This window comes from Thalia democratica, chromosome 6 (genome assembly GCF_965202585.1).
Source record: "Thalia democratica chromosome 6, ktThaDemo2.hap1.1, whole genome shotgun sequence".
Classification (NCBI taxonomy): Eukaryota; Metazoa; Chordata; class Thaliacea; order Salpida; family Salpidae; genus Thalia; species Thalia democratica.
In genome coordinates, this window is record NC_139170.1 from 36083071 (window position 1) to 36103674 (window position 20604).

Consider the following 20604-nt stretch of genomic DNA (forward strand, 5'->3'; position numbering starts at 1 on the left):
TTTTGGTTTTAAAGATTTTCCGACCATGCTAATAATAGAAAACCTAAAAGAGTTCAAAACAATACCTTACAGCTTTGTTTAAATAAAACGAAGTGAAAGAAAAACATAACTCAAACTCATTTAAATTTGAGAGTTGAAACCTTCAGAAAATATGATAAAATCTTTGTAATAGAATACATATAACTGTTATATCAACTTGAACAAATTCAAAAGGTTATCATGTATAGATTATACAGTTTCAACTCAGTGTGCAGTGCATTTAGATTTCATTAATTTAATAAATACTAAAAATTAAGTAAAAAACACATTTTTTAGAACATTTCTAAGCTAACAACAGTTTTTTTAAACATTAGGTTTATTTAAAATATAAAAATCATAACTTGAATTTTAAGTGGTTAAAAAAACACAAAAAAAAAAACATTTGATTTGAAGACAATTGCTAGATATCCCAAACAAAATGATTTCATTTTCAAAATTTGATACAGGAAATGTCAAACTATAAATTTTCATTTGAAGATACTAATAAGAAAATGTTTGTGTACAGAATCTGTAAATGCAGATTGGAATTTCTAAATTTATTTTCAAAACAATTTTCAAATTCTGTACCGCAGGAAAATCATGATAAACTAACAGCTCAAAACTTTGAGGGAGCTAAATGAACAGAAGGAAAAAGAGGACTACAAGTTAAATTTAAGAACTTGTATCTAAGAAATCACTACACTCATCATCTTCAATAGCCAGTTAGTTATTAATGAGGCTTGTAGAAAGCGGAAGGGGTTGACTTTTTCTAAATTCTAAGAGAACATTATTTTTCAACAAGTCAGGGAAAAAAGAGAACCAAATGTAATGTTAGGTTGAGTTCTTTTAGTATAAAAACAAAAAGTAGTTTTTTTAACAAGTATAAAACATGTTTTGAATGTATATACTAACAGTATAGTCTGCAAAACTGTTTTCAAGGCTAAAAAGTTTATAATTCATGATAAGTCTTTTTTTAATGTTTTTTGAATCTTTATGTACCGAGTCAAACTATTTTTGAGGTTACAAAGTTATAGAGCTACAACAAATTCAGTGACAATAGTATATGACACTTTATTGAAACATTTATCTAATACAGAGGTCGGAAAACCAACAAAACAAAATCTGCAACTCGCGATGTACTTTTCAGCTAAAAACTTGCTTATCCAAACAATATAAACGAGCTTTTTGTTGTATAAGTTAAAATACGATCTTAATTAAAAAAACAATTGATTGTTACACTATATTTTTGCTTACTTTGTTACATTTCCGGTCTGATATAGATATTTTTTATTTAAAACAATCTATTGCTAATAAATGGCTTCCGCAGATGACATTTTTCAATACAGTGCTGCTCGCGAGCAACCCGTGACTTATAAAAGTCTGCTGACCCCTGGTTTAATACAATATCTATGTAAGTAAAAACCACACGTAATATTTCACACTGAACTTTTAACTTACTAACTGTACTTTTAAAACAAAGGCTCTTGAAATAATGTTACATAAAAATTGTGAAGAGATGATGAGTAAAAAATAATTTATTTTAATACATTCGATTGTTTCAAGGCTCAAAGACTGTGAATAAAATTTATGCTGCACAATAAATAAAAAAGTTTCAACAAATTCATATCCAGCAAGTCTTTGGAGTTGAAAGCGATAGAAAATATTTGATTGAAGTAAAAGGGAATACTTTATAAAGAAAAAGAATAAAATTTCATATACTTTGTTTAAATATACTTAGAAATACTTGCAGTTTATAGAAGCAACTTTTAGAAAAGTTGATACTACAGTTTAACTTATTTAAAATTTGTTACAAAGAAAAACAGCATTTTTTTATTTCGTATATTTTTCTGTAAATAATATTTTATTTAAAAAAATTATATTGTTCAAAAACACAAAATTTGTATACAGCATGTAAAAGATTACTCTTTTTAACCTCATATAAATACGCACCTATCTACTTCAACAAATATTCTCTTCTTCTTATTACCTCTTCCTTGTCTTTCCCTTCTTCTGTTTGCCTTCGTCTTTTCCTTGCTGTTGACCACCTCCTGCCGACACTGCTGGTGTTACCGACTTGCTGCGTTGGCCCTGGTCCTAGAAATCAGTAAAAAATTGTTTAAAATTAAGTTAAATAATTTTACAAGTTTCTGCTTAAAGTTGTCAGTTTAAGTTTTCTTATTTCATTTTGTTGCTTTTATCAACAATTAATCTAAGAAATAAAAAATAGTTTTAATGTGTTTTATGTTTATACCAATTAAACAAATTTTCATAGAAAAAATATCTCAATTGTTGTCTTGATATAAAAATATTCTAAAGGTGTTTAAATATGAGCATCGATTGAAACAGTAATTTAAATATGAATACACCTTAAAAACTTAACATTACAATTACTTTATTGACACATCTACTTATATTAAGTCAAACATAGTAAGCAGCAACCTTATTGGTGATCAGTGGAACGTGAAGTTTGTAACCAACAGAAGACATTTCTTTTGTGTGGCTGTAAGGACACCCTAACGGATCAGGTTCTAATTTGTGTTGGAGTAATACCTGTTACGTTGTTACACTTATATATATAATATAGCTATAAAAAATTAGTGACAAATTTTTTAGGGTAATAAAAACCTTTGTCCTGTTGACTAAAAAATTAAAGACTTAACTAAAAATCAATTTAATAACTAAAAACTATTTAATTATATATTTATTATTGTTGTTTATAATAATAGTTTAGTTTAACAAATTTTGAATACTTATATAGATAAACATTTATGTGGATTTTTTGAAAGTTGCCAACCGTAACAAATGTTTTACTGACAACTCCGGTAAAAATCACATGCATGGTTTATACTTTACAAAACTGTATATATATACACATATATAAGTAATTTTAACTTTTTGGTAAACTAGTTAGAACTATATAAAATCTAAAAAGTAAAAATTTTTTAATCAACCAACTTGTAACGCTTTATCGCAGCCCTTCCCATCTTTGTGCAGATGCAGATTGAGGTACGCGGATAGTAATACCGCGTGCGGAGGCAACATTTCTGCGTTCCCTTCCCACGCTTCTAATAACGTGCCTGTGCAAATATAAGTTGAAATATATATAATATTATATTATTACTAATTTTCACTAGTTTACCCGTACCTAACAACTTTTTTATAAGTATGTTAAATTTAATATTTAGAAAATAACTTTCTCTTAGTTTTGTTTGTTATTTCTTACACATGCTTCTAATATACGGTACCTGCAATATAAGTTAACTTTAAATAATGTATACTTGAAAAAATTATGTCCTTGAAAGTTTAATACAAACTTTTTCAAGTCTGATAAGTAAAACGCTTCAAATTAATAGTATATAAAAAAACAATATTTAGATATTCTTTTAACTAATAATCTAATATTTAAGAAAAGAACTAGTTAGCCTTTTGGAGTCATAGTAAATAAAGAGAAAGAGAAAATGCAAAATCGAAGGTATATAAAAATTATTTTTTAAGAGTTTTAAATTGTATTAAAGCAAACAAATTTGATAAAATCATCATAAATGTTTAATTTCTATGAAAAACTACACTTTTTTTTATCATATCATTTATGAGAAAAATATATTTATATTAATTTATTTCCAGTTGTAAAAAAAATTTTCATTATTAATTACTGCATTATTAAAAATGCCAACACTAGTAACTCAAATAATACTTTTACAGGATTTAGTGCTTCAATTATGAAAAAATATTGTGTTTCTTAAATTAAAGTTTTTTAAAACCAAACTTCTTATAAGAAATTGCTATAGTTGTAATTTGAACTTTGGAAAACACAATCAAGTATTTAATTATACTTAATCTCATAATATTTGTTTCCATAATATTTCTTTTACAAGTAAATTTACACGTATTTAACTAGTATTAGATGTACTTGATTAATCAAAAAGGCTTATTTAAAAACAAAAGTATGAAAAAGAAAGCTATAACTTTAAGTAAAAAATTACAGATGAAAAACAAAATGATATTGCAAAATTATAAGTTGTTTATCATTTAATATATTTTACCAACTTTTAATCCTAAAACGAACACAAAATAAAAATCAAGCTTAACTTACACGCCTAATTTATTAGGAAAGAAAGTCGTTCAAGGTTATTTGCAAAAGTAAGCATTTTTATCCATGCTAATATTATCAAAACTTTCTATACTGTATAAACAGATTGAATATAAAATATTTTAAGCTGCTTGCAATTTAAAAACCTTACAGGAATTTCTGTTTCAAGTATGTGTGCGATAAGTAAATATATTTTTAATCGTATAGAGTTAAAGTTGTAGAGAAGGATTTTTTAAGGCAAAAGAAGTTTGTTAGACTTGTTAATAAAAATATTTGCTTGAAAAATCCACAATTAAAAGCAAACTTTACAAAGCAACATTTGAAAAACAAAAATGTGAACTAATTAAAACTTTACTCTTTTTGAAACACTAGTTTTATAATAGTAACATTATTAACAGCTTGTATACAAAATAGTAAAAATTCATTGTTATTGACAGAAAATAAACTTAAAAAAAAATAAAATAAATTACACATTATATTGGTTTTGTAATTGCTTTACATTTTATATACACAGTTTATCATTTAAGTACTTAACCATTGATTTCACGAAAGTTTTGTTACCATAAACACAGAAATAACTTAATATTTTCACCAAACAAGTCAAAGAAAGTTTTGTTTGAAAAACTTAAGTATTACAAATTTCTAAAACCAAGGTACTTAACTCTTTAAGCAAAACTATATGTCATACAGTATTTTAAAAAGGAATTTTTAGATCTATTACAAAGTTTCTTTATACAATTAAAAAATATATGATTGACGAAATAACTTAATAAATATTCAAAAACAACCTGATTATTAAACGCATTTTAGCATAAAAAACGCCAATTAAAAACTAGTCAAAAATTAATTTACATATATCAAAACTATAAAATAAAACATTGTAGGAGTGACTGCGTGCTACGGAGTCAAGTCAAAAATCACACACAATTTACTTGCTTACATTCAAAACCATACTTGATGCAAATAATGCTTCTGTAAAGCTGTTCACATTAATTAGCGGCGAAACCTCGTCAGTCAAACAAAGTCGTTGCGTACAATTTGCTTAAACAAGCCATATAAACAACTAAACATAGACACAAATACACGAAAGTTGTTTGATTAAAATAATAAATTACTCTGAGGAAAATTTGGTACACAAAGCACTAAGTCCGAAGCAAGTGTAGAGAAATGAATGTTTTGTATTATCTCCATACCAGGGTGGTCACTGGTTTTTTTATAAAAATATAATTTCTTCCAGAGTTTTTAAAGTACGCGTTTTTTGGTCTATTTTTTTTTTAAAACTAAGTCTAATGTAAAAAAAAAAGTACTACAACATTGAAAATATACTGTTAAGATACTTTAAATATGCTTTTTAATAAATAAAAAATTGATGACAACAAAAATGTTTCATCTATATGATAGATTTTTGTCTCAAATAAAAATGTTACTACTTAACATTAGGAAATGTTTAAAATTCCAGGTTTTTTAGTGACTTTTGTTCGAAATTCCAGGTTTCTTTTCAAAATTTCTTAAATTCCAGGTTTTTAGCCTAAACTGTCAAATTCCATTTTTTTCCAGGATCGAATGTTTAGTGGCCACCCTGCATTATTCTACAACTTCAATTATTTTTATAACTTCTCAATATACAACAAACAAACTCATGGCGGACTCGTGAGTGCTCCTGGTGGCCAACACGACGGCCAGGTTGAACTTCATGTACGACCTGGCTTTCAACAGGGTGTCCGGCAGGTGCCACGGTATCTGGCTGTTACGCATCTCCCACACCTGGCGCCTGATCCTGTACGGGTCTGTGAGTGAAATTTTCCATCTTACAAAGACATTTAGTGTTAAAGTAAAATACGTTTGATAGAAGATGATTTGGCGTAAATCATGACCTTGTACGCGGGTCTGTGTGTTTGAAAAAATAATAAAATAAAATTAGCTTCAAAACTTGTTCGTTAAAGTATATTTAATAAAAAATTGTCCAAACGATAAGATTAGCATGAGTTGTACATTTATCCTGTAATAAAGTTGCCATATTTAAACCAAAATTTTAATACATCACAAAACTAATAGTGCTTTTTTTTTTCGTTCAGATTAACTTTTTTTTTATTCCAAGTTTTTTGTTACAAAAGTATTAATTGAAAACATAAATTCGAAGACTTGCATTATGCAAATATATGTAAAATTATGGGTTAAAAAAAAACAAACCTTTTTCATTTGGTTCAGAATTATTCTTTCCCTTTCCTGTGAAAAAATATTTATTTTAAATCACTTAAAACTTTAAAGTTCAAGTTATAAAGTATGAATAGTTTCGACACTAAATCAAATTAAGTAACAATTTTGAATTTTAGTTTACATTTCAATGCAATATAAAATTATCAAAGTAGGTATAGGTAGAACCTTAAAATAAATAACTTTAAAGTAAAAAGAATTAAAAAAATTTCAAAAAAAAATTCATGTTTAAAGACACTTTGCGATGCGTGTAAACAGAAACTATACATAAATATACTTTTTAATTTTAATATTCTCAATGATTTTTGAAATTATCGAAAACAAATCAAAATCTAACCGTTGTTGGCAGGTTTGAAGAAATGATCAATATTTCCAATGTTGTCAACGTCCAAGTACGATATTGCTTGTAAAACTTCATCCACTGATACTTGTGCCTCGGCAGCGTACGTTGATGCTAAGTATCTGTGGAAAAGATATAAGTAGATACAAACTACAAGCAAGCTTACGAAGTTCTTATGCAGCAGTCAACGTAACTTGATTATTTGATGTTATTTATATGTGATAACTAGATTATTAACTTTCCTATGTGATAATTGCAGTTAAAACATGCATCTTATTAAAAAAAAATTGATCAGTATTTTTGGTTATGCGTGAGTTTTTTAACAACTAAAGAACTGTTTGAGAAGAGAGAAATAATACAAAGGTTATGTGTAACTAGTAATTCAAAAAAAAGAGTATTTTTTTTTTTAATGTTGGCATACTATAATGACGACGAATAATCAAGAATTGAAAAGTTAAGGCCATAGGGGGGGGTCCACTTTATTTTTTACAACTTGATCTTATTTTGTAGAATTTAATCTGAGCTATCAGACACTTTTAACCGCTTAAAAAAGCTCAAAGTAACTTTTGAGATATAAGCGATCAAAGAAAGGGCATTCAATAGGTTCCTTATGGAAGGCAAAAACTAAAAATGCGAAAAAAGACTATTTCACTAAAAATCTATCTCCTCCTTCATTTTTTGAGTAATCTTTCTGAAATTTTTACAGAATATGTATCATTAAACTTTAAAGAGATCTATTGTAGGAATTTTTTTAATTTTGAGTAAAAAAAAAAATATTGTCAAAAAACTACCTTTTTTTTAGTTTTTTGTGGATAAAAGTTTTATTTTTCAAAATTTAAAAAATTCCAACATTAGGATTCTTCAAAATATTAAAAGGAACATTTCCTGAAAATTTGAAGAAGATTGCTTGAAAAATGAAGGAGAAGATAGATTTTTAGTGAATTTTTAAATTTCCGAGAAAATTGACCCCAAAAAAATCTGCGGTCCATACGTTTGCATCGGAAACTGTTTAAAAAAATAAAATATCTCAAAAGTTAAATGATATTTTTGAATTCTATAAAAACAGGCTTGTAGTTTGTATTTTAAGCTTTCATATAAAAGCCAAAGTTAATTTTTGTAAAAAAAAATGTCGGACCCCCCCCCCTATGGCCTTAATCATCATTTTTTATCACTTATTCAAATAAAATTTAATGACTTAAATTAAAAGAAAATATTAAATTAGTTTTTGGTAATATAAGCTTTATGAAAACTAAAATGAAAATTCAAAAAGTTGCAAAATCTAACTTGTAAAAAATGTTATCACTACTGTTTTTTCAAAAAATTAAATAAAGTATTTTTGAAATGTTTTCCAAAAAAAAATTAAATAAAAAAATTGTTAGTAAAACAAACGTTGTGAAATAAAATTCCTAAAATAATGTATCCGAAAAACTAAGTAAACTTATTTTTTGTACTTTAAAGCATGCAAAAAATTTATAAACTACAAGATTTTTTTAGACTCAATATATCTTTTTTTATAAATTAAAACATGTAGTATTTCAAAATCTTTAATCAAACTTATGCCTGGGCAAAATACTCATAATACTAAGTGCATGTTAGGACATACTAATATATAATAATACAAATTGCTAGTTAATCATAAAGCTTTGAATTGCAGTAAGATATGAAACGTTTTAATCTTTACTTGTTAGAAAGTTTCTTTGATATTTTAATTACAAACTTGTTTTTAAATTATTGATAGCTTCATCAATAAAAAACTTAAGTATTCTTTGGAAAATTTATACTTTAAATATACTTATATGCCAAAAACTTCTGAAAAATTAATTCTATATACTTTAAGTAAGATTTATGGTGTTATTAAAAACAGTGATAACAAATTTCTTATAATATTTAAGTCGTTAACAAAGTAACTTACTGAAAATTTGTTCTACACTTGTACACTAATTATCAACATGATGCAAAAACAACTATTACAAATCAAAACAATTGTTACTTGTCAAAAAAAAAAACTAGTGGATTGTAAACAATTTTATCATACTAATATTGTAAGCTTAGTATATTAATCAAATAAATCTGAATTGGAAGTAATAAATTTTAACTTTAATAGTAAATATGTGATCAAACTTCAACAACTTGATGAAAAATTTAATTATTTTTTAAAAAGACTTAAAATTATCTTCAATTTTAAATTAGTTCTCAGCAAAAAATGCAATAAATCCCTATAAAAGCTAGTTAGCTAAAAATAAAGTTCATAAATTTGAGACAACAATAATTCAAAATCTTATTGAAACTAAAAAATATAATTAATTGAAGCATAAAAAACAAAAATAAATCAAACTCTAGTTTAATACATACCAAGTAAATAAAAAATTACAAACAAAATTCAACTTTGTTTATATTAACTTATCTAACTTGGTCGTGTTAGTTACATCATAACACATAAAATTTAATATGAAGTGCATAAAATTTTATAGGTTTAAAAACATTTAATGCTAAAACAAACTTTACTTAATTTAAATATATCCTAATTATTCAAACCAACCTGTGCATGGGCGAGACGTCTTTTATGCTGAGCACGTACTTGGCGAACATGAGCGCGTTGCAGGCGTCGCCGAGGTGCAGTGACACGTACGCGCTGTTGCACAAAACGTCCGATACGAGCTGCACCAGCTGCTTGCCCCGCACCGGCGCCGACGGCTGGCACTGCACCGTCGTGTCGTGCAGGTCGTACGCGAACTCGTCTTTCTGTGACGTATTATAAAAAAATTGACTGATTTTTTTCGTGGTGTGTGTTCAATTAAAAAATGGACAAACTATAAGATTTTTTTTGATGCAAATCTGTAAGCTTGAAACCATTCATGTTATTGGATGTTTAAAATGACAGGTGATTTTCCCATCGGCTCAATAGCAATGTTTTTTACGAGTTTAGCAATTTTAAAACTATTCTTTGTGTGTAAGTATCTAATTTTAGAGGAAATATCGAAATTAAATAAAAATTAGCAGTTTTATTAGGTGTATATTATTGAGGTAAATTTTCAAAGTGGGCTTAGACTTTTAAATGTATTAATAAATATTAAAAGTGGCATGTAATTTTGAATGATTTTCTTTAAATATTTTATTTAAAAGATTTTAAGAGAACAAGCATACATGGTATAAAATTAGTCTTACTTCCTTAATAGTGCCACCTTATGTAGGTATTTTACCTTAACTGTAGATTTCTACTGTTAGAACTTGTGATAATTTTCTACAAATTTTTTATTATGCTAGTTATTAGAGGGTTCAAGCCTAAAAAATAGTTATTTACAGAACTTTTTTTACTAGCCGAATTTTACTTATTACAATTTATTTAAATAGAAATTCTCATGTACTATCTAGAATAGGTATAAAAAAGTATAAAAGAACACTTTTTTTTCTAATTTGACAAAAGTACAGCAATCAAAGGCTTACAAGTTTCTGTTTACAATTCAAATGAATAATTTACCGAAAAATAACTTGTATATTCTCTGTTTGCTGAACTCTCAACAGTTATTGTTATTTTAAACACGGCTTTATTTTAGTATACCATAATTTAATTTACTTGTTTATTCTGTTATATTATTTTTATAACGTAATTAAATTTCTGCAACTGGCTTGTACCTTTTATATTGTACAAACTATGTTTTTAAAGAACAAATTGCTACCAATACAAAAATCCATGTAAATCAAACTAACATCGGTCAAGTCTCCATTCAATTTCTTTCTGATTATTGACAACGCGTTTCGCAAGCAAATCATTGCAAATTCCATGGAAGGTGTTGGGTTTGATGAAAACGAAAAGTTGTGTTTGCTGTCTGCAAAAAAAAAAATCTTATTTAACTCACTGTTTACATTTATTACAAGTGATTTTATATGAGGGAACTACAAGTTGACTTTTAAAGTTTACTTAAAAACAATTAGCTTAGATTAATATTTCCGTTAACATTATAAACTAACATTACTTTTCTTTATATTAATCGTTTTACAAAAGCAGTTTAATAGAGAGGATGTTAATTATGCAGTGTTTACTGTTTTCCTATCAGTATCTTTGGCAATAAAATTAAATAAAAAAGTAAAGACGAAACTAACTGGATAAATAGTTGTTTATTGGTTTAATTTGAATTTTCCTGTGAATACCAGAACCGATTTCTTGATGTGTGTTGTACATAAGAGTTGGAGATTTCTTAGAAGACGCCTTTGACTCGTCTGTTACCAAAAAATACATTCAAAGTTTTATTTTTGTAATATAAAACTAGTTTAAAACTTACAACTTAAAACATTTTAATTACGTCAAAAAAATTTTCAACTTATTTAAAGTAAAGCATTGCTTGAAAAAACTCAAGAATATAACTTTTTAATTTTTGGAAATAAGCAAATCAAACATGTACACAAAAAAAAAAAAAAATTTTCCACTTATAGTCAGGCAAATCATACAAGGAAGAAGCTTATAAGATAAAAGTTTTTATGACAAGTTACATTTTTTGTAATAACCTTTACCGCACCCGGTGCACTTTTGTATGCAGCATTCTGCCAACCTGAGCCACAGCTTGGGGTTGTCGTAGTAGAGTTGGGCGGCTTGTATGAGAAAATCGAACGCGTGATTAGAGAATCCGTGGTGGAGCAACGTGACGCCGTAGTTGTACATTATCTTCAGCCTGAATTGCAGTAAAAATAAGTGCACGCTCACCATAGTGATGGGTTTAAGTGAAAATGTTACTACTTGACTCTTAAACTAAAACGATTTCAGTCTGTTTTTAGCTACATGAGTGTGTTAAAGTGAGGGACATTATAGTCATGGTCAGAAAGATAATGTATTTGTAGTAGTGATGGATTTAAGCGACATTGCATTCAGAAGTTATTTGGTCTTAAACCAAAACTATTTTCTAAAGTTTGTTAAAAATGTTCTAAATAAAAAGTTCAGTTTAAGAATATACACAATAAAAAATATACCTCAAAACACAAAGCAAAGCTATGCATTAGATTTTTTTAAACCTTTTCATAAAAACTAGTTAGCAATAGAGGATACAATAATTTAATCTATAGATAAAAACTTAACTATAAAACAACAACGTTATTAAATTTTACTGGAAAGAAAAAAATAGCTCCAAAATAAAACTAAAAAAAATCTAAAAAAGTTTTATGTAATTTATAACATCAATCACACAGCTAAGATACTTATTTGCCTTTATAACTGATCATAATTATCTCACTTTACAAGAAGTAGCTTATTGAGTAATCAAGTTAGAAAAAATATTAAAAACTTTCTATTTTTGCTGATGACATGCAAGGGTTTAATTTGTTGAAGGTTTTTCCCGTTTTTGTTCCCGCCATTTTTGGTGTTGTTAGTGCAAGCTGAAATAAATTTAAGTAAACAAACAACATTAGAAAATGCACATGTGAACTAAATACAGAACATTGTTTAACAACCATCATGGAACAAGTTGTATGACTAGTAATACTTATTCTGATACTTTATATATTTAATAAATATTAATTCAATTCCCTTTTCGAAATACAGACTTAATTTGCACAAAAAAAATTTTGAATAAAAGTCCTAATTATCTTCGAAATTGTAAACAACTTTGCAACTTATAAAAAATACAAAAAACTTGACTAAATGTGTTAATGTTAATTAATTCAAAAGTTCAACTTTGAAAAATTGATAACAAAATTTTATTGAAAACTAATTTATGTAAGCACCTGCAGTTAAATAACTCTTGTTTTCAATAACAGAACTTCTCAAATGTTGAGACGCCATTGCAAATTTTCCCATTCCAAACAACACAATACCTATTAAAAATAGATATTGTTGGTGTATTTGTTTAAAAAAAATTATACACTTTTCTTAATACTTTAGTTGGTAAATTTAAAACTAAATGTTAAATTAAATATAAAAAAATTAAACCTTATGAATTAAGTTTTGTAAGACAAATAAAACTATTAAAATTTTGAAAATAAATATTTTCTTACAAGTGTAAGAGTATACATCATTTTATTACTATTCTTGTTATGTTGTAAAATGTATTTAGCACGTTATTTTTTTTTATTTCTGCATAACTAAAATAAAACTCTACAACACTATATATAGTACATTTATGTATTGCTGTAGTTGAAAGAAGAACTTATATGTATAAAATTATAGTTATGTATAAAAAACTATAACAAGCGGTACACTTTAAAACTTTCGCATAACTTATAACAATTACAATAGTAATTGGATACTGTTTTCAACACATATTACATTATTTTTACTCTTTTTTATTGATTTACAAACAATTGTAAAGTAAAATAGCATAATTTTATAAATACTTTGCTGGCAAAGCTTACAAAAACATCAACATATACAATTTTGCAGTTAAAAGTATAAGAAGTTTATAATTTTTATAATACAAACGCAACCTCGTCATAATGGAGAAGTTTTTTTGGACTCAACTTTAAAACTAATCAAAACAAAAGTAAAAAAACAATAAGTATCTTTGAAACAAAAATTATGATCTTCTTACAAAGAGCAGCAATTCTGGGAATTAGTTTTTAGGACATGTTTAAATAGTAGTTAACTGCGCATTGAAAACTCAATGAGTATTGTCATGAAAATGGCATTTATTTGTAAATAGATTCTGCGAAAACATCAGGGAAAGTCTACTGAGCATAATCCTGTACTTCCGTATGTCGTGAAACAAGCTCAAGTTAACAAAAGGGTCGATCATACCAATTCGATCATCAGACCATAAGCCTTAAGTTGTGGCTGACTAATGAGTTCTAATAAGGACGAAACCGGTCTCAGTCTACCGAAGGCTTGTGGTCAGATGATCGGATTGGTATGACCAAATACATTCTGTTTATGATTTAGTGTGCAGTAAATTTTATTTTGATTAGTACTTAGTCTAAAAATTGAACTCTATTTAAAAAATATTTTTAAACTAATTGTATTTTTTTATTTTGCCTAAAATTAATAAATAGAGTATTATAAGAAATAATTATACACAAATTTTATTTTGTCTCCAAACTAAAACTTTTTCATTTTGTTTGATTTGAAAAAATGTTTTGGATTTTCTGAATTTCTTTCAAGTTTAAAAGGTATGAGTTTTTTTGTATATTTTTTGTAAAAAACAAATTCAAGGTATAAAACTACTCTAAATAGTATAAAAATATTAAAAACATACTGTAATGCAATTTAAAATGTGTTTTATAATAAATAAAATTTTAGATTATCCAAAAAATATTATTTACATGATATATTTTTTGTATTTTATCCAAATTTAATTATTTTACATACAAAATTGATTAAAACTCCAGGTTTTTTAATGATATTCTTCAAATATTCATGTTTTTTCAATATTTATCAAATCCCAGTTTTTTCTTTTTGCCTAAATTTTGTCAAAATCCAGGATTAAAGGATATTCAGCAACCCTGTTATAAAAGCTATTAATAAAACTTAAACCAAGCTAATGCCTAAAAAACTTATTATACAATTACAAATAAATTAATAGTAAAAAAAAAGATTAAACACTAACTAAAGTAAAAGTTTCTACACATAACAAATATTTCAATTTAGAACTTGTATACAAAAATTAATCTTAGGTGTTTTAAATAATTTACAATGATTCTATCTCTGGAGCTTAAATTAAAAAACTTACAAAATTATTTTTTATTGAATAACTAATAATTCATAAATATCTACTAAAGTGTAATAGTTTACACAATTGAAAAAAGTTAAATAATATAAGACTTCAACTTTAGCCTTTTAATTAAAGTACAACAGAATAGATAATAATTAATTTTAGAAAATAAACATACACCAATCTAGTTTATAAGTGACAAATTTTTACTAAAAACTATTTTCATTAATTAAACTCCTATGTATGTAGATATGCTTTAAAACATCTTGAAACTAATAAACTGAAAACGTAACAAACTAGTATTGTTGTGGTACAACGCTTTGTAATGGTGGTGCAAATTATTGTCTAGAGTTTCCAAGCCGTTGTTTTCCCTGTGTAATTCGGAAGACAGCAGTTCGAAAGATTTCATCAACTTCCCTTGCTGTAAGAAGTATTTATTATTATCATACTTTACTTAAAATCTACATTACAGTATTTTACAAACAGCATGCAGATTAATGATATCGCTCATAATAAAAAATAAATGTTTTTTTTTGTTAAGTTAAATCTTGGTTACAAGAAATTTTAATTTATGATAATGCATAAACAATTTAAATTACACACGATTAAAAGTTAGAAATTTTATATTCTGTAAAAATCATCTTATACCTTGAATTTTAAGCTGTAACTAAAGTATCCATTATTTTACCACTACGATTTGCTGCATTCAAATAAATAAGATCAATGTTTAATTTCCTTTAAACTTTTTTATTTTAAAAAACTACAACGAAAATTAGAACTGAAGTTCAATTAAACTTAGTGTTTTATTAAAAATTCTAAAGGTACTTTAGTTGAAAGTATTAAGACTACAATTAATTATTGAAGGTAAGCTGATAAACAATTTTACATTAACAACAAGTTTGATCACATGGTTATACAATCATTCCGTAAAACAAAATAAAAACAATTTGACATTAACTAAATTAACTTTTAGAAGAAAACTGAATGAATAACTGTACAGTACATAGCTTACTATAAGAAAGTTAATTGCTAACATAGTCACAGTATTATTTGAAATTCTACAAATTTAACATATACATACATAACATGATCCGATCATACAACTACTTTAACTTGGCCACGCATGATTAAAAATGAAACTAATAAACAAAATAAATCATATATACTCACAAAACACCAGAGAATCATTTACTTACAAATATTTACTTACAGAATACTGAAACATAGCTCTAAAGTCTAAATGATGCCACATTAGATAAATTACAATAAGGTTACCTGTATATGTTAACACGCTATTAAACTAACAAAAAGATATACATTTTTTATTACGTAAAAGAAACTAATAGAAGGTTTCCCCGGGATTCCAGGTTAAGTGGCCACCCCGTTTATACTAACAACCGGAGAAAGATTTATTTCCAAATATTAACAAACTAACGGAATGCTCGTACATGGCTTTGAGGAAGGCCACCTGGTGCCTGTTCGCCACCGACGAGTCCCCCCTGTTGTGCCTCTTGAACTCCTTCAGCTGCTTCTTGAACCCTGCCCCTTCCCCGTGCGCCTTACACACGCACCTCTGCCAATCCACCATCCTCCACACGCGCTCGCTCGCCTCAAGCGACAGCTGCTCCTCCGGGTTGAACACCATCCTATACGCTTTGACGCCACCTGTGTGATTGTTTGTCAGAAAATTCTACTTTTCAGTTGTGCTACTGATTAAAATTGGTTATACTTCAACAGCTTCTTAATTCTTAGCAACTTAATGCTATTAAAATTCTGTTAACTGTTTGACAATTTACTACGACAAAACAATAACCCTTCACGCCACCTGTGTGAGTTTTTCAAAGTAATGCTTTGTTAAAGAACTTGAGTGTAATGTTCAATAATGAAGTTGTATTCGAATCAAATTGATTCGTTTAAATTTTAAACGTTTTTATGTTGCTTGAAGTTCTGTTTACTGCGGCATGTTTTATAAAATTTTAAAGCACATAATTGTTTAACAACTGAACATGTTCTTTGGAGAAAATATGATTCGTAAAACTGAGTTCAACTGTAAAATTGTGCACAAATTAGTCTGTTGAATATAAACATCATTCTACAGTATTTCAATTTCTGTTTACTGTTAGACAGTTATTATATAGGGTTGCCAAAGGTTTTTGAGGAATTTCTTCCACATTTTCTGGATTTATTCCACGTTTACAAAAGTACATTTTTTTAGTGTAAAAATAAGTTATAATCAAAAAATATTTTAAATAACAAAACAACATTGAAAAGATAATGTGAAGCTACTTTAAATATGGTTTTTTTATCAAAAAATAATGATAACAAAAGAAATTTATCTAAATAACAGATTCTTGTGTCAAATCGAAACTTCGTTATTTTTCATGTAAAAATTGTTTAAAATTTCATGTCTTTTAGCTGTTTTTGTTCAAAACTTTAAGTATTTTGCCTTAATTGTCAAAACTCCAGGTTTTTAGAGGATTACAGGTTTTTTTAACAACCCTAATTATAACAAAATATTAAGCTGGTAATAGTCGTTTTGGATGATACACTCAAATGTTTTTTTTTGTAAATTGATTTATTTCACATATTAAAATTATTAAAAAATGGGAAAAAAAGAAAAGTGGTGTTATGATAAAATTACAATTTATTTTAAATGACTAAAATCTAGTTTTAGCTATATAAATTAAAATATTAAACTTAGCATACTGTTAGAACTCTATAAAAGCTCGTAGCTAATATTTAAAGCTTTAGTTTGTATTGACTCTATTAAAATTAAAAAAGCATTAAACTATTTTTTTACCTTCTTTATTCTCTTCTTCCTTTTTCATTTTTCCTAATTTTTCAAAAATTTTTTCTGCAGAAAAAAAAACATCATATGACTAAATAGACTTTCAAAACTAACTTTTAAAAATATTTATTTTACAAAAACTATGCTACAATACTTGAAAAAAGTTGAAAGGAAAACTCAAAAGTACCTGCCGCATCGAAATTGTGCAGCTGAATGAAGGACTGAGCAGCCAGCAGGCAGCATTTCACCTTGCTCAAACTGTCGATCGGTTCACTTAACGTCTTCTCTGTTGCTTTTTCTATGTCACTGTAGAAGTACAATTGGAAGCTTTATATAATTCAAACTTGTTTATTGTTACTATAATAATTTAAAAACGCTAGAACGGTTCAGTGTCTTCAAAGAGACAAGTATGGAAGCAAAAAAGTTATTAATTGTTTTGTAAGTGTTATGTATAAAAAGTTAGAGAGCTAAATCTACAAATCAATGTTGTTAAAAAAATTAGTTGTGTTAAACATTAAGCTGATATATGCATTTCTTGTTATAAATTTTAAAAACTTATAGTTTTAATTGATTTTATTTAAATAGCTATAAGAGTTGCCTAAATGTTAAAAAATAACTTTTTAATTTTTATTACAAAAATTCGTAATTTGTACTATTATAAAATATAAGAATTGAGAAAATAAAGTTTGCTGCAATTTTAACACTGGCTTTCAAATTTTGTAGCTCAAGGGATAAGGGGGGGGAGGGTCAACCTTGATTTTAACAAGTTGATCTTATTTTATTGAGATTTATCTCAGTTATCACACATTTTAAACCGCTTAAAAAAAATTAAAGTAATTTTTGAGATATAAGTGATCTAAGTCGGTGTTCTCAATAGGTTCCTAATGGAAGGCACAAACTAAAAAAACGCGAAAAAGCCTATTACATTTAAAACCTATCTTCTCCTTCATTTTTAACCAAACTTCTTTAAGTTTCACAAAAATTCCATCATTAAACTTTAAAAATATTTATTAAAGGATTGAAAAAAAAAATCATTTAAAAAAGAACCACCTATTTTTTGTTTTTTTACTAAAAATTCTTATGTTTTAGTATTTAAAAATTGCAACATTAAAAGTTTTTTAAACTATAAAAAGAACGTTTCCTGAAAATTTGAGGTCTCTAGCTCAAAAAATAAAGAAGATTGATGTTTACTGATTTTTTTAATTTTTGAGAAAATTGATCCCAAAAATTTGCGGTCTATTCGTTTGTATCAGAAACTTTTTTTTTAATTACAATACCTCAAAAGTTAAATATAATTTTTAATTCTATAAAAACTAGCTTATACTTTGTACTTGAGATTTAATACAAGAGTCAATGTTATTTTTAGTTTATATTAATAAAAAATCTAAACCTCCCTATGCCCTTAATGATAACTTTTAATTTGGAAAACAAATTCAACCTTATATAAAGAATTTTAATCTAAAATATACATATTAGGAAACAAAATAATTCTATGTGTATAAAGTACTCCTAAATGAATATTTTTAAAAACCTCAGTTAACTGTTTCATAATCTTCTATGAAAAATCAAACTTGTTAAATTTTTATGTTTAACATTTTGTATTAGGATACTCAACTAATAAACAAGTGTATTGAGCTAAAAATTTATACGAAGTACAAAGTATACTGTACGTAAAAAATTATATATAAAAAAATTCATAGAATAACCAAATAAGATGTAAGACTTGACCAATGTATTCCAAAAAATAAAATTTAAGAAACAAACAAAACTTTTATAACAACTTATAGTTTTAAATTAAACAAAAGCTTTATTCTACTAAAAAAATGTAGTAGGAATATAAGTTTAAACATTCAAATAAACTAATATTTTATTGCTAGTCTATCACAACTTTAAAAACCTTAAAAAATTAACAATTAGTTTCAAGTTTTTCACTTACAACTTTGTTTACTTATTATATAAGTTTTACTGTGTGGAAAAACAAAATTATTTAACAATAAAAACAACAAAAATAATCATAAATTTTAAAAAATGCTTAAGTTTTGGGTATTCTCATAAAAACAAACTTGTTTTGGTGGAGCATGAATGAAATAAGAGTCATGTTGTAGAATATGTGATTGAAATTTGCTTCCTGAGAAAAATTGTTGCTGTTTGGCGTTTGCACAGAGTTCAACGCCTGTTCAGATAATTCCATTTAACAAGTGTTATAAATTCACTTAATTGTAAATTAAATATTTCATTGTAAATTAGACATATATTTTCAGTTTAACTGTACTCAAACTATTTTTTAATTTAACACATATTCCATATTTTTAATTTTTATGAACTTAATTTAAAATCCATTACCATTTATTAAAAACTTAATTTTAAAGGTTGATTCTAGTCTCTAAATACAACTTATTTTCATCATATCTATTTTTTAGCTAACATCATTAACATTAAAAAAAATGTTATCAAAGTTAAACTTGTCTTACACAAATTTCGTAGAAAACACAAAAGCTTTATCCAGTTTGAATTATTTTTAAATAAATGTCAACAAATTCAATTTATTCATTCACATACTTTTAGTTTAATTAGATTTAAAAGTTGTTTAGTTTTTGTTTTAAACAAAGTACTATAAGAAAACTTTGTCAAGTATTTAATCACATTCAACTGATTCAATTACATATTTTTAGACAATAACAGGCAGTAAGTTTCAAAGGCAGTAAAATAACAGAACCTTGTTCAGCTGGTTCTTCAGCTCCTGTATCCTGTTCTCCTTGCCGGACTTCTTGTAGAAGACGAGCGCGTTGTTCGCCATCACCCTCGTGTCGTTCTTCACCTCCTGCTTCAGCTTGATCAGCGCCTCCCCGCACCTGTCGTACTCCCTCGCCTCCCACAACTCCCTCGCCTGCCTCGCTTCCGCCTGCTCCTGCTCGCTGAACATCCTCTCTTGGGTCATGGTTGTTTTTTTTTGATAAATTTAGTAACTAATTAGTGCTGCAATGTAAAGCTAAAATTGAAAGAGTTATCATGGATAAAAAAGTATTTGTACTTTAATCGGTTAAGGAATCAACAATGGAATATTTTGTTTTTAGCAGTGATATTATTACGGTGCTTTTAATACTTTAGTTCCTCAAATTCTACTGCTATGCCAACTGTTTTTGTGATAAATTCATTTATCAAAAGTAAAAAAAAAAACTGTGCGTTAAGAAAAATCTATAAAACTATTAATCTAATCCGTTATTTTTGCAAGTAGTTTCAAACTGTCTGCAATAAAGTCTTGTTTTTACAAAATAATTTTATAGATTGGTTGGTGTGCGCACACTTGTGCACTTAGTGTGCAGTGCAAAGGCACTATTTCATATGCACAGTAAATATATTATTTCAAGCACTGGAAAAATTTCATATAAAAAACTGAACAAAAAAACTGGAAAAAAGCTATTTGAACTGTTTAAGTAATTTACTGAAATAAGACTAAAACTTCAATTTATCATAAGTCTAAAATTATTTTAGTTATTAGCATTAATAATTTAAAAAAGAAATA

At 26.6% G+C, this 20604-nt stretch overlaps 1 protein-coding gene across 1 annotated transcript; it reads right to left on the bottom strand.

The window, feature by feature from the left end:
* Positions 1–1854: 1854 nt before the first annotated feature.
* LOC145838288 (CCR4-NOT transcription complex subunit 10-B-like) lies at positions 1855–20025 on the bottom strand. Its single transcript, XM_082945856.1, has 18 exons — positions 19798–20025; positions 19145–19254; positions 17269–17387; positions 17094–17147; positions 15729–15958; positions 14591–14714; positions 12375–12464; positions 11936–12026; positions 11166–11329; positions 10764–10880; positions 10371–10489; positions 9202–9404; positions 6660–6784; positions 6299–6334; positions 5746–5895; positions 2974–3095; positions 2458–2568; positions 1855–2112 (listed from the first exon to the last, which is right to left on the bottom strand). Exons 1-18 carry the CDS (start codon positions 20017–20019, stop codon positions 2002–2004), a joined length of 2298 nt encoding a protein of 765 aa, XP_082801982.1. The 5' UTR covers positions 20020–20025; the 3' UTR covers positions 1855–2001.
* Positions 20026–20604: the final 579 nt, after the last annotated feature.